Source organism: Malus sylvestris, chromosome 4, assembly GCF_916048215.2.
Source record: "Malus sylvestris chromosome 4, drMalSylv7.2, whole genome shotgun sequence".
NCBI lineage: Eukaryota > Viridiplantae > Streptophyta > Magnoliopsida > Rosales > Rosaceae > Malus > Malus sylvestris.
In genome coordinates this window covers 10592330-10607122 of record NC_062263.1, presented here as the reverse complement: position 1 = coordinate 10607122, position 14793 = coordinate 10592330, and the positions used below count along the sequence as shown (strand labels likewise).

Sequence of the window (14793 nt, the reverse complement as noted above, 5' to 3'; positions counted from 1 at the left end):
AATGTAGTTTAAATATAAAGGGCAAAGATTATTGTTTGAGCCATCTCATATAAATGTTATATGCTTAAACGATAAGTCCAAGGAATATGTGATTGGGAGAATGCAATCTAAAGAAGTTAGATTCATGAGACCATTCTTTCGTAGACACATCCTAAACGTTCCTGATCATAGGATTGCCAATTGGGCATTGACAGTCCGTTAAGATCAGTACGTGCTGTGTCTTCTCTCAGGGAAAGTGACTAGTCTCGACTCATTGATGTGTGTGACATCAAGACAAGTACGTAGGTGCTCAATAGAGAATGAGTTCACTGAACACGATCAACGAAGAGTTCTCATATTCATGTCACATGAGAACTCATGGTTAGGATAATGCAAAGTAGTCCTTTGACCTGAGGCATCACAGTTGTTTTGTGGTTAAGTCCTTGATCTTTGATTATGTCAAAGTCACCCCATTCGCGGGTGTCCACGACATCGTTGGGGTTAAGCCACTTAGCCATGTAGGCAATTGAATGCGCAGCAAGGGATCTCTAACCTTCAAACCGTTTGGGGGAGAATACTCTATGATATGATTGAAAATCTCTGATCAGAGTATGAATGAGATTTAGGAAGGCGTTCCAAATCACATTCAAGGTAATCATATAAGTAAACGAATCACATTGGATAGTAGACATGAATAAACTATCAAACCAAACAATGTGGTCAAGAGTATTGTATTAGAGAAAGACCGTATTGCATTTGTAATCCTAAACTGAATAGGTTCTCCACCTCTTCTGATTAGCTTGGGTAACCATGATATGCTGCTAGGTGTCACTCATGGTTTGTGGAAGCCCTAAACGTGTATAATCACTAAAGGGAGAATTGAAAGTAAGTTTCAATTCACAATCGGTTTGAAAGAGTTCTAATTGCCCACTGCCTTGCTAAAAGGAACCTAATGGATCGTACACCGTGTAAGGTAAAGATTGAAGAAACAACGGAGATGAGTAAGAATAATTAAATGGTTTAATTATTTATGGCAAGGATTAATTAATATGTTAATTAATGAAACGAATAAGTTCGTTAAAAGACCACGGGTTAGTTTTGGGCCTCAAGGCCCAATGGGCTTCGAACGTCAAGCCCATTGACTTAAGTTGTATGACAACTTAATGACTAATAATTCACAAAGGCCCTAAAAGCCCAATGAAACCCAATGGCCGGCCATTTAGAGATGGAGTGGGTTTTAGACTTATTTACAAGTTTGCCACTCCAATGAATTAAGGTATAAATGTGACTTTATAGCCAAAATTCAATTTTTTTTTGGGTTTCTTTTTGGAGAAAAGATGAGAACACAAAGCTCTCTTTTCTCTCTAAAGAGGCCGGCCCCCTTGGAGGGATTAGCTAGCAATCCCACTCCTCCAAGGTCACTCATTTCTTCTCCAATCTAACCTTGGTGTGGAGACTTAGAGGTTCTCTATTTTGAGAACTTGGAGAAACCTTTTCATCCATCCAAATCCATAGATTTAAGATGCAAGGAATGAAGGCCCTCTATTTGGGTGATTAGCCTTTGCTTATGCAAAGAGGAATCTACAAAGGTATAAATTTCTCAACTCACTTTGATTTGAGTTGAGTCTTGGTTCACCAATCTACTAGGCTTTGAATTTCTTGGTTAATGTTTTGTTTTTAAGTGCATGCAAGCATGATTTCGCCTTTAATTGTTAATTGCATGCTAATAGATGTTGCTTAAATGAACATGTTTTCACAAAATCTTCCTTCACTATGACCACTATTGACACGACCATCATCATGATCGTCACCTTTACTCTTCTTTTATCTTGCCCATCGCCAGGGACGAAGCCAAAGATTTGTATGAGCTGGGGCATCCTCAAACAACAAAGTCACAATTAAAAATCTCAAGAATTTATTGAACAAAACACTAATATATTAATCCATAAATTTTTTCATACAACATATTACAATATTTCTCAAATCGTTTTGGTGTTTTGAAAGCGTTGCATAACATTATCATTACCAATACCATTAAATATCTCTTTATATAAAAATAATCATTTCATCATTCATCCATTCATCCATTGATCTCTAAATTAGAAAGCTAAATTCTAAATTGAAATGCCAAAAACAAATTAATGAAGTAAAGTTGGTATAAAATACCTTGTGGAGTAAAATTCTTGTGTTGAATTTTGATAATTGATTACTTGAACTCCAACTGTCTATAACCAAATTCAATTGAGTTTTGGTTAAATGAAAGGGGAGGAAAAATCTGGAGAAGGTGAGGACTGGAATTGCTTTGCCATACGTGGTGGGATGAGTTTTATGTGGATTAACGACTAGGGCTGGGTTCGGTTCAAATCAGTTCAGTTTTTTGTCAAAACTGAAACCAAATCGAAATTTTGGTTCGGTTCAGTTCATTTTTTTCGGTTCGGTTTCGGTTTTTATTTTAAATTTTAACATCTCCAACACAATCATAACATAAGCATTCCAACTAGATCAACACATTTTTATTGATGAGTATAATTAATGAAGGGGAATCACATGCTGCCTTTAGCTTAGTTTACTTGCAAAATAGATGTTTGTTTTATGGTCTTTTGTAAGAAAAAATGTGAAAGAGTTTATAACCAAATATACATTTTTTGAGACCAATCCATACAGCAGCACTTGATGAATTAAGCATTCTAGTTACAGAAGCTGTGTGCCCTTTGTCTTTCACTTCTTTATGCATTGTCCATGTAGCCGCTTAAACATCCTCTTCTAGACCTCCTAGCCCAAAAATAACAATTTTTTTTAGCCGCAGAGCCCTTCATATAGCATATATGATCAAGAATTCAAATTCTATCCTACACCTCCTAAACTTAGAACAGAAAACAAGAATCAACACCGATAATTATCAGAGTTAAAGAACAAAACCAATCTAGAGGAACCCTAAATCTAACCGAATCCCAACAACAGATAATTAAATAAATAAATAAATTTATTTAATTAATTCGGTTCGATTTGGTTTCTAGATCACTGAAACCGAACCGAACCAAAAGAATTTGGTTCGGTTTGATTTTTTCAATTTGGTTCGGTTTTTTCGTTTGGTTCAATTTTTTCAGTTTTAGTTCGGTTCAGTTTTCGATTTTTTTTCAGTTTTTTTGAACCCCCTATCTACAACCACTTTGACAGAAAAAATAAAAAAAAACCCTACAACCACCAATCATGCCTAACATGTAAACGACCTTTGACAAGCAGTTGATGAACCATTGAGTCATGGACTGTCGTAGTGGGGGCCCGGCCACGTGGACTTCCCTCTCACCCTCTACTGGTCAATCCCCCAAATTAAAAAGGGGTGTGATATTCACATACCCCTTCTTACTTCTTTTATACCTTTTTAATTTTTGACCGTCGGATCAGATGAATTAAAGAAGATCAAAGACAAAAATTAACAAGGGGTGTAAGAGAAGTAAAAAAATATGTGTGGATAGCACATCCCATTAAAAATTTCAAAGAAAATTCGGAAGAAGAACGAGGCAAACCAATCCAGCAAATACATAGAAAAATAATAGAAAAATCGAGAGAGAGAGAAATAGAGTGATCGATCAATAAGATCAAATCGAATAATGGGTATGTGACATGGGGAGGTTTTGGGCATAGAAACCAGAAATGAAAGGCGTCTACTCGGCGCCCGGAGATTACATCTACTTCAAGTCCCAGGTCCCTCTTCACAAGATCCCTGTACGTTTCTTTTCACCTCCACTTCTCCTTTACCCTTTTCAATTTTCAATTTTTTTTGTGATTTTGTTTCTGGGTTTGATTCATTAGTTTCATTTTACAGCTGGGTTTTTTGTTCTTTAGGGTTTAGTCTCACCTTTTTTTAGAAAACCCAAATGCAAGATAGTTCCTTTTTTCGTGCATAGTTTTGTATTTCAACTGTATTAGGACGTGGGTTTGAATCAAGTTTGTGAATTTTGATGTGGGGTTTTTCTAATTCGTTCAATTGTGGATTGAGATTCTGCATGTGGTATGTGGAGCTTCTTATGAATGTATCTATGCCTGTTTCAGCTACAAAGCTACAAGCTTAATCAATTGTGTGTGTTGATAAAGCAGTTGTCCGCCTGTTTCTCATTACTTATTGAACATTGGGTTTACATTGAAATTACGGTGTATGCAGATTGGCACAAAGCAGTGGCGATACTATGATTTTGGCCCAAAAGTGGTACCTCCTCTTATTTGTCTTCCTGGAACAGCAGGGACAGCCGATGTCTGCTACAAGCAGATCATGTCATTGTCCATGAAGGTAGTAGGCTGGCCTTTATGTTATCTTCATTGTATCTACCACATAAGTCTTCCCAAAGCATATTAGTTTTTGGTTTTCGTTTTCTTTTGCTTCATAGGCACTTTAGACTATAATTTCCAGTTTTCATGGTCCATTGGGCTTTATTTTTTGCTGTTTAGTTGTTTTGTTGCAAACAATCAGCAACTTTTGGGTGTCTCTTGTATATGTTTGATCTCCTCCGTATATTTGAATTTTATATTTCTAGATACTGATTTCCTTTTATTCCCTTTAAGCGGATAATTCAGTTGGTTAACTAGATTTGAATGGTTGTAGCTGGTAAATCTTCTATATTTATCCATCTTTTTTCATTCTGCTGCTCCCTCTCTGTCCAACACCTCTAAATTTGAATGGTTGTAGCTGATAAATCTTCTCAAGTTCTACTTAATTAATTTAAACATTAATACTAATAAATTTATAATATATGCAGGGTTATCGGGTGATTTCTGTTGATATTCCACGTGTATGGAATCATCATGAGTGGATTCTAGCATTCGAGAAATTCTTGGATGCTATTGATGTTCATCACGTAAGAACTCCTCTTACTTACAGTTTACTCCTGCCATTATCAATCTAATTTTGTTTAGTATTTATATTGCTTGTGCAAAAGGAATGTCTCATTTTCTTAATGCACAAGTAGCTTCTAGGTTCTAAATAGTTAGTTTCTTTAGGAAACACCCAAGTGCTGCATACAGCTTTCAGTGATTGATGACCATTTATCCCTACTTAATTATACGTATGATATTTAGGTGCACCTTCATGTTATACTGTCAGCAAGATGCTTCACAAATCAACACTCTTCCAGTGATTGTGCAAGATGGAAAATATTTCATTTCTGATTGCCTTTTCTCACATGCCCTTCCTCAAAGATACGCACATAAAACTCCCAGTACTTTGAAACTAAAGAAAGATTCCTGAGTTCCCTGATTTCTAGCTTCTGGGTAGTTGAGTAGTGATTTCAGGTATACAGAAAGATTTGAACTTGGTGTCTAGGCCACATGATAGTGAGATAACATTGTTCTTATAGTAAATTTGTTACATGCAATAATATACACTGAATGATGCATCTAGATATGTTACTTTTAATTTCGATCAGATTGAAAGGATTTCAGACATATTACGTCGAATATAGTTAAACTATCCCTACGTCCAAAAAAGAAATAGTTAACTATCCCTTAAATAAAATCATTCGTGGCACCATAAATATTTTGTTTTTGTTTTTAGTTTTAGATTATATAATTAAACAATTGCTGATTTTCTGTATATGAAATGCGTATCCGAATCGGGAAAAGTGATCAGAGCAGAGAAAGAGGAAACACACTGTTGATGAAATTTTACACCATTTACCTGAGAAATGTGTTTCATAACAGTGCATATCTTGATATATAACTTAAACAAACTGTTAGATTGTTTAATTGCTGTTAAAAACTCTTCTCATATTTGTGGTGACTCTAGTTGATTAAAAAAAATAGTCTTTTAAGGTAATCTGATCAATTTCTTTCTAACAGATACATATCTATGGCACATCCCTTGGGGGCTTCTTGGCTCAACTTTTTGCTCAGCATCGTCCAAGACGAGTTCGATCATTGATACTATCAAACACATTTTTGGACACGCGCAGCTTCTCTGCAGCAATGCCTTGGGCTCCCGTGTATGTTTGTCGTATTTGTACTTTAAACATTGATAAAGCTACACACATGTTGTTAAAGTTGTGTCAAATCCAAAAATAGGTATTAGATGGTAAATATTTAATGAGTGGTTTTGATAGAGGTTGATAGTTAAGCTATTTATGTCGACATCTGTGTTCCGGTGTTTTATAAGTGCTCAGATGTTGCATTGACCTGGCAAAGGGTTATAATGGTCTTTGGTACTGCTTGACATCAAAGAGATTCATGCTTTACCTTGTAAATGTTTGCTGATAACAATAAGGTGCACTAAGGCACACCAATTTTCCTGCTCAATTTATTCTTGATATTGCAAGTTGATAACCTAAATTATGATTCACTGGGATAAGTATTTAGCCTTTTAATATATCCTTGCTTCCATGGAATATTGAGCATTTCACCTAATTGATTGAAACTATCTACTTACCCTCTCAAGTGGCTATTCTCATCTGATTTTGAAAAAATTGTACACTCAAGGTGCTAAAGTGACATCATTATTAATGAAATGTCACTTGTAAAGAAAAAACTCCATATGATCCTTAGGCTTATCTTCTCCCTTCCATGGACTGGTCTGCATTCCAATGAGGAAGAGGATCAATATAAGGGATTACATTCATTGGACTATTGATCCATCCATCCTCATGGTTACTTTTGTTTGATTTTTAAATGAATTAAGAAACAAAACGTTATACCGGAACATCATCAATTTTTAATCGAAATGTTTGAAATTATTGATTGGATATGATATACTATATTTTACAAAGTGCATGCTGCATTTGTTTAGTTTTTTGGCTCAGAGAGTAATTTGCTTCCAGTTTTGTTTTCTTTTAACATTAACTTACCTGATTATGGTATTGTCTTATGCAGCATTAGTTGGACCCCTTCTTTTTTGTTGAAAAGATATGTCTTGACCGGAATACATGATGGCCCCCATGAGCCATTTATAGCAGATTCAGTGGACTTCGTTGTTTCTCAGGTAGTCTGTGAAGGCCTTTACACTCTACCCATTACCGCTGTTGTGTTACTTCTTATTAGAGATCTTCTCACCTTCTGTACATCTCACTTACTGAGATATCTTGTGCCTGCTGTTAGCTCAGCATTGTGCCTCAATAACTTCATTGACTTCTGTCTGCATGATTACAGTGTCTCCATTTATTTGTAATTCTTCTTGACTTTAGGCTTTGGATACATGCTCCACTTTGGTTTTAGGATAATTTGTGTTGTTCTATTAGTGGATTGGATGCTTTTGTTTGAACCCTTTTTTTTTTCTCATCACACTACTAAAATGGTTTCCAGATTTTTTCTATTATACCGATTACTTTTTAACTTTTAATTTGAATGACAAAAACAAAAAAAACAAAAGCAAAAACAAAAAAAGCAAAAAAACCGAGTAAACTTTGATAAATTCGACATCATGAATCTCTGGGTGTGATAAGCATTTGGAAAAAATTCCGTATCGGATCTTGTCTAGATAAGATAGTATTCATTGTTCTTGTTTTCTGATTTATAATTTTTCTTGACAAATGATTTACAAGTATTAATTTTATCAAAATGACATGTAGAATGAATGATATGATATTTTAAGCTTTGGTATTGCCATGCACGATGTTATCTTCAGAGGGATTTGATTTAACGAAAAACCAAATGAACTAATCCGGAAAGGAAAAAAGGTGTGTACTTGGGAAGGGAGTTAAATACTATCAGGGACCCTGGGGTAATTGACTACAAATATTTATAGAAGTTGAATGGTGCAAGCTGTTCTAATTTCTGACTTGAAACTGTGATAATTCAGGTTGAGACGCTCTCAAGAGAGGATCTGGCCTCCAGGTTGACTTTAACAACTGATGCTGCTTCAGTTGGACCTCTGTTGCTTACCGATTCATTCATCACTATAATGGATGTATGTATTCGGGATCTTGTTTGGTTTATGTTCGTGCATATGGATACATTTTCAAATAATCCCTCTGGAAAAAAGTGTTTGTTTATGTATTGCATCCCTTTGGTTCTAACTTTGTTCTAACTCATTGCTCTCTTTTAGAACTTTGAAAATTTTGGCTGCTTTCAATATTATGCAATTTCTTAATAAATTTGTCACACTGCATTCATATCTCACATACAGCCATAAATGTTGCTTATATAGAAACCAGCTATGGATTTGATTCAACGACACTTTAAATGTGAATGTCTACGGCTTGTTGCTTTAGCATGTCTATTCATACATCTGAATCCTTCTTACAGTACCAGTATTACATTCCAATACTAGATTGGGAAGTTTAAAAATTTAAGCTGACCCGTCAAAAAATTTCTTCCTGAAACATATACACGAAGACAAATGACTACAGTGGGATTCCTCAACAACTCAAAGATGAAGTTGGTGAAAGGTATCCTGACGCAAGGCGAGCACAGTTGAAGAGTGGGGGAGATTTTCCATTCCTGTCCCGACCGGATGAAGTCAACTTACATCTTCAGGTAAATGGTCTCTCTATTTGCTTCTACAAGCATTTAGTTTTTAATATTTGGTTTACTCGGTTGTAGCTTTATGCATGATCAAAAGACCTTATAATCTAAATGGTGTTTGCACTGTCAGCTGCATCTAAGACGTGTTGGTGTGGAACCTCGACCTGACTTGGTTCCAGGTTTTTCAAAGGGAGGTGGTGGTAGTTCTAGCAAAGAGAATGAGAAAAAAGACGAGAAAAAAGATCCAGAAGATCCACCCAAGGATGATAGGGGAAACCCGGATAATCCATTTGCAGAAACTCGGCTACCTCCTGCTCCAGAAAGTTCAGAATCTCGTAGCTCAGACAACCAGCTTGTCAGCAACGCAAAATTTTGCCACGTCGGTAATGAAGACATGATGGTTTCCTTGCCTTCTGGATTCTTGAATAACCAACATGCTATAGCCACTGAATTCGTTATGCGACTTAGTTGGGAAATATTCGCTCTTCATCTGCATTCATATCATGTGGTATCGTTGTACATAAGTCTGAACTGTAATCGGAAGCTCAGGCCTCTTGTGTAAAGTGGAACATCTTGACATTTGTTGTTTGTTGCTTGTGTAATTTTTTGAAAGTCCAGTTTGAGTCTCATTGTTGCCATATTTATTCTCTCTTTTACTTCTCTATTCGATCAGACTTGTTAATTGGGTTCTGGTTCCAAATGTGCGGGTTCCAAATGTGCTAGTTCCATGCCTGTTAAGAAGTTAAGAATCGTAACCAACCCTCGTCTCTGTGCATTAGAATTGGCGGAGTCGGAACAACTACTACGCAGCTGTAATTTTGCAGTCAAGTGAGGAGAAAGACAGAGACGAGTGTGCAATGCCCTCTTGATACGAAAGTCTCTCCTAATGAGGTCAAGTTAAAGCTCCTGACAGCAACCATGATGAGGTAGTAGGGTACATTGGTTAAAGCTCTCGACAACACTGCCTCGTCATGGTTGTTGTCTAGGATTCGATTCAAATGACTAACATTTGAAGAAGGAAATGAAAAAGTCATGTTCGACTCGAAGATAGATTATGTATTACTCAATAACCAAACTTGTGCATTCCAATCCTCCCAAAGTGGTAAGATTATCTGATAAAAAGGGCAAGGCTTCCTTCACGTGCCCTTCTAAATCATTCACCTCTACCTTAAATATATCTTGAACTTTTTGAGTTACCCAATCCATTCCAATCCTAGGCACCAAACAAGTTACACCCCTAGCATTAGCAACTACATCAAGCTTCAAACTTTAGTTGGAGGTCTTACATTTGTACTTTGATTCCTAAGCTACCCATTAATCCTTTATTCCTCCACAGTTCATCACAGGACTGGGATTGCTGCTCCAAGATCATTCAAAGTATTGCAACAAGCAATCCATTGAGGGCACAAAATGCACTTTACTAACACAAATATCATTGCACCATTTACATGTACCATAGCAGCATAACTTGTGTTATTCACTTGGTCTTCAACTGAACGATGATCAAGTTCAGTCGCTGAAATATAATCACGAACGACAGAAATCTTACAAGAGGGGGGAACCTCCTCTTATGGTCTTACCAGAGGGCTCAACATGTTATATAGGCAGACTATGGCAAGCGAACATTACCCTACAAACCAATGTCACCTTCACCGGGAAATCCTTGTACTGAACTGATCATGAACCCTAGACAAACCGAAGGAATATACCTAATTTTATATGGGAAGAACTAGGTAACAAAACCCCACCTGACCAAAACAATGAAGTTGTCTAATTCATTAAATTTCCAGAGGATGGAGCATTGCCTCAATTGTTTCTCACTTACCATTTCATTGAGCTTGAGATGCAAACGCAATCGAACCGCAATCGAAAGATCAACGCTTTACGAAAACAGCAAAATTCCCAACAGAAAAACAAAATCAAAGAGCACAAAATAATCCAGCAAATCCAGATTACATCCGTAAAACCATCAACACTTACATCCCAAACACCTTCAAATTTATCAAGTACTGGAGACAATTTCCGTTCATCACAAACAAAATCCAAACAAACAAACCCTAAATTTCCCATAAAATTAAGAAAAAGACATACATTACCCCCAAATTACTTCCACGAAACACTTTCACCCATGCAAAACGCACCGTTACGTCCCTCACTTGGCCACCATTCTGGCAATGAAGTCCTCGTATTTGATCTTGCCATCGGACCCGACATCCACCTCCCGGATCCACTCGTCGAACTCGGACGGCTCCAATTTCTCGCCGATGCTGGTGAGGATGTGCCGGAGCTCCGACACGGACACGAAGCCTGTTGCGTCCTTGTCGAGGACCTTGAAGGCGTCGCGGAGCTGGCGATCGAAGGGCTCGGGCTTCATGTGCTTGGCCATGAGGTCGAGGAAGCGAGGGAAGTCGAAGGGGGCGGTGAGCTTCTCCTCGGCGACTATGGATTTGAGTTGGGCCTGGGTCGGGTTGCCGCCGAGAGATCGCATTAGGATCCCGAGCTCCGACGGAGCAATCTTGCCGTCGTTGTCGGTGTCGAAGAGCGTGAACGCCTCCTTCATCGACGATACTTGGTCATCGCTCAGATCTTTGCCCATTTTTTCCGGGTTCGCGATTCGGGTTTTCGGGTCTCTCTCTCCACGGAACTGGCTGGCTTTTTTCTATTTAACTTCTCTCGGAGATATGAGAAGGGTGGAAAGGAAATTGTGCGAGCGCTAAAGCGGCGTCGTTTTAGGGATGGTGGACCAGCTGTGTAATGATGTCGTGTTGACGTTTCAGGCGTAGCAAAATAAGGATTGCGACCAAGTTCATAAATCAAAGCTTTACAAGGTAAGAAAAGAGTCTGTCATGTTCTGGGTGGGTTTGTACCGTTAGGTCCGTTACGTACAAAAACTAAATAACAATTACGACTTAATATTACGGTCTTGTTGACTCTAAAAATTACTTAATCTACATGGCGTGCAGGTCGAATAGCTAATAATCTAATTACGTGATATGTAAATTTTAAAAAATTTAAATAGTAAATATTTATATATATATATATATATAATTGTATAAAATATAAAATAATAAATATATATATATAATAAATATATTTTATATTCTAATATATTCTAAAGATTTTGGTTTATATAAAGATAGTCTTCAGTCGAATGCAGGCCATGCCAACTCGTTGGCTAAGTTCAGCCGGAGAGTAAAATGAATGTTGATGTGCGTTGGGCGCACTGCTGATTTCTTGATCTTGCGACTGCGGCCGAGGAAGGAACACGGCTCGACCTTTAGATTCTAAAGCCTGAAGATAAGGTTGCTAGTTTTGCAAAGTTCAATATCGAATTCAACTTTCAGTGTGCCGAGTGTAGTAACCTGGTAACACCTCACTTCGCCGAGAAGACTAATGAGATAACCTCTTCCAACAAGGACTCAGAAATCCTTGATAGCTGAGACTTGGATAAATAACCAATTGATCTTGAATCAGTGTTGTTTATCCAAATTAAAGGTGTTCCTATATCGACTGATTCTACGGCTTCAGTGCTGTTTATCCAAATGAAGATGTTGCAAGTTGCCTCCACAGTGTTATTTATCTAAACTAAAGGTGTTTTGGAGGGAAAAAGGAAAATAAAAATCTCAAGGTCTTCAAGAGGTTTCGGATAGAGCGAGAGTTTGCACATGGCAGTTGTGTGTTGATTTGGAGGGGTTTTCAATGATGCACTCCCTTCTCTATTTATAATAGCAATTTCCTCAATGACTGAGTTAGAATTTCATTGGACTAGAATTCCTCAACCCAATCTGATTAGGTCTCGACCAATCCTAACTCCTATAGGATTCTGAACCAAGCTTTTTAATCACTCAGATTCAACCCGTGATTCGAAGCATCCTTAGCTTATGAATAAGCCTTATTTTACCAGGATTCGACCACTTCACCCTTATCTAGGCAGAACCATCTTCTGATAGGATTCAACCGAACTCTACTGGGCCAGGCCCAAGGTTATATTTCCTTCCCTCCTCTCCTCTCACTCCAAATTTATCTCTCTCTCTTTTCTTCTTTCTCTCACCTCTTCCTTTTTTTTTTACCTTTTTCATCTCTCCTCCAATCCGCTCTCTTCATTCTCTCGGTTCTTTCTCTCACTCCTCTTCTTCTCTATCTCGTCCGATCCTCTCTCTTCTTTCTCTTTCCTTCAACCATCTCTTACTTTCTTTCCTCCTCTCTCCTCTTTCTCCCTCTCCTGCAACCCCCTCTTTTTAGATCTCTTTGTCTAGTTTAAGTCATAAGATTTAAAAATTTTAAATTGCAAACCAATCAAGTTTTTGAGTCTCAAAGAAAATTGTTTTCAAGAAATGTTCTTAAGAAATGTTTTGGGAAATGATAAAAATTTTCAAATAGGATACCAAACAGATTCTAAGTTCTTCACAAAAAAAATTAAAATAATGCTCGTAATCATACCCAATGAACAGTAACAAAATAAACAAGGAGAAACCTGACAATCCAACACCTGGTCAATAATTTGTCTAACTACAAAACAACTCACTTGGTAACGTGAGACAAAAAGTAAAGGGGTGTGCTATTCACAAACTCCTTTTTGCTTCTCACACATTCTTCTAATTTTCTGCCATCGGATTGATGAATTAAAGAAGATCAAATTACAGAAATTAACAAAAAGTGTGTGAAAACTAAAAAAGGATGTGTAAATAGCACACCTCAAAGTAAATGAGTGTGAAAAAATACCCATAAATGAGTGTGAAAAAAACCTGTAAATGAGTGTAAAAAAAAAAACCCCCACATAATGAATAACCAGAATAATATGCCAATCTAGTCAACCTCAAATTTTGAATACATGCATAGTTTTCATTATGGAAAACTAACCAAACCCCCCAAAAAACTTTCCTTTTAATCATCAGGACAAATTTTTGTTTATAATACCCAAACTGGGCATAAGAAAGGTGACAAAGGAAGGCTCCAGGGAGACAAAACATGCAGCAACCCTTGAAAACCTTTAGACAACAATTGAATGCAAAATGATAAAGTAAGGACACAGGCTCTAGAAGACAAACCATGCTGGAATATTCACTTGGGTTCACATGGCCTTTATCAAAGCAAAAGAAAGAAAAGACAAGATCCCATCAAAATCAGAAGCAGTGTCTACAGATTCAAAAACAGTGCAAAAAAGTGGAAGATAATGCACACCATTCAATTGTAAAGAATTTTGTATGTTAGTATCCTCATTCAGTGTATATAAGGAGAAATTCCTTTCATTGTAAAATACATCTCTCAACATCTCAACACCTAAACACCCTACTCTCACCATATACTCACACCATTTTCACTCGTAGCCTTCATAGTATCCTTGTAAACACTTCCTTGTAAACAATTATCTTTGTAAACATTTTTATATATCAATAAAAGTTCAAGTGTACATATTCAAGCAATCTCCAAGTCTTAAGTAAGTTTTCTTTTCTTTCTTTAATGTGTTTGTTTAATTAGAGTTCTAATCCAAAACAGGGAAACATTATTGTAGTTATATTATTAACCTACTAAACTGACTATCATACTTTGTTTGAGCACTCTATTATAGTTGAATGTTTGCCATACAAATAACTGGACATTAACCAGGGTACCTCTGAGTTCTTCGTACCTCTGAGTTCAGCCGTTAAGGCCTTATACTTGTACTATGAGTGGTTGTCATGTTGAAACATGTCAAGTTCCATGTGCAAGGTATTATGTCTAGTTGTTATAATGGCCATCCAACTATTTAATCGAGCTTGCTTTCCAAATCACTATTTAACCAGGCCTGCTTTCCGAATCTGGTATCAGAGCCAAGTTTAGCATTTTAATAGTATAATTTTAATTGTAAAGTACCTTGAGGACGAAAGTCATTAATACATTTGATATCACACTTGTTTATTTTGTATGAACAACAGATATTATTGTCCTTGTAGACCTTGTCAACCACAACCACCAGGTATTTATTGTCCCAGACATCCAACTATAATTAGCATAAAGAGAAGATTAGCATATATATCCAAAAGAATTAGCAGGACTTTGAAGAAGCAAAAGTTTTATCTTGGTTATCTTGAACATCCTTCATTTATTCGTAAATATAATAACACAGAAGTGCAGTATAAAGTTTTAGAAGCAAAAAGAGCAACATATCAAGTTTTAAAGACCTTGAGAGAAGAAAGAGAGTTTCTAAGAAACCAGTTAGCCGTAACTTTAAGGAAATGTAGACTGTAGTTTATGATAGATTATTTTAATTTAGAAATTAATGTACCTCAAAAAAGAAAAATAACCTTAGACCAAAATAGTTTGGTTTGTTATTTTCTATCGAGAAAGCATAATCATATTTTGCATAGTGAAGAAAATTCACAAGCCAAT

The 14793-nt window shown here is 36.7% G+C and overlaps 2 protein-coding genes across 2 annotated transcripts; one reads left to right on the top strand and one right to left on the bottom strand.

Moving 5' to 3' along the window:
• The first annotated feature begins 3502 nt into the window (after nucleotides 1–3502).
• Nucleotides 3503–9106, top strand: LOC126618910 (uncharacterized). The gene is made up of 8 exons (XM_050287125.1): nucleotides 3503–3705; nucleotides 4142–4267; nucleotides 4734–4832; nucleotides 5812–5954; nucleotides 6835–6943; nucleotides 7760–7867; nucleotides 8296–8436; nucleotides 8555–9106. The coding sequence occupies exons 1-8, from the start codon at nucleotides 3634–3636 to the stop codon at nucleotides 8984–8986; spliced, it is 1230 nt and encodes a 409-aa protein (XP_050143082.1). The 5' UTR covers nucleotides 3503–3633; the 3' UTR covers nucleotides 8987–9106.
• Nucleotides 9107–10358: 1252 nt separating this feature from the next.
• LOC126618911 (probable calcium-binding protein CML13) lies at nucleotides 10359–11148 on the bottom strand. The gene has a single exon (XM_050287126.1). The coding sequence runs from the start codon at nucleotides 11018–11020 to the stop codon at nucleotides 10577–10579; it is 444 nt and encodes a 147-aa protein (XP_050143083.1). The 5' UTR covers nucleotides 11021–11148; the 3' UTR covers nucleotides 10359–10576.
• Between the last annotated feature and the right edge of the window lie 3645 nt (nucleotides 11149–14793).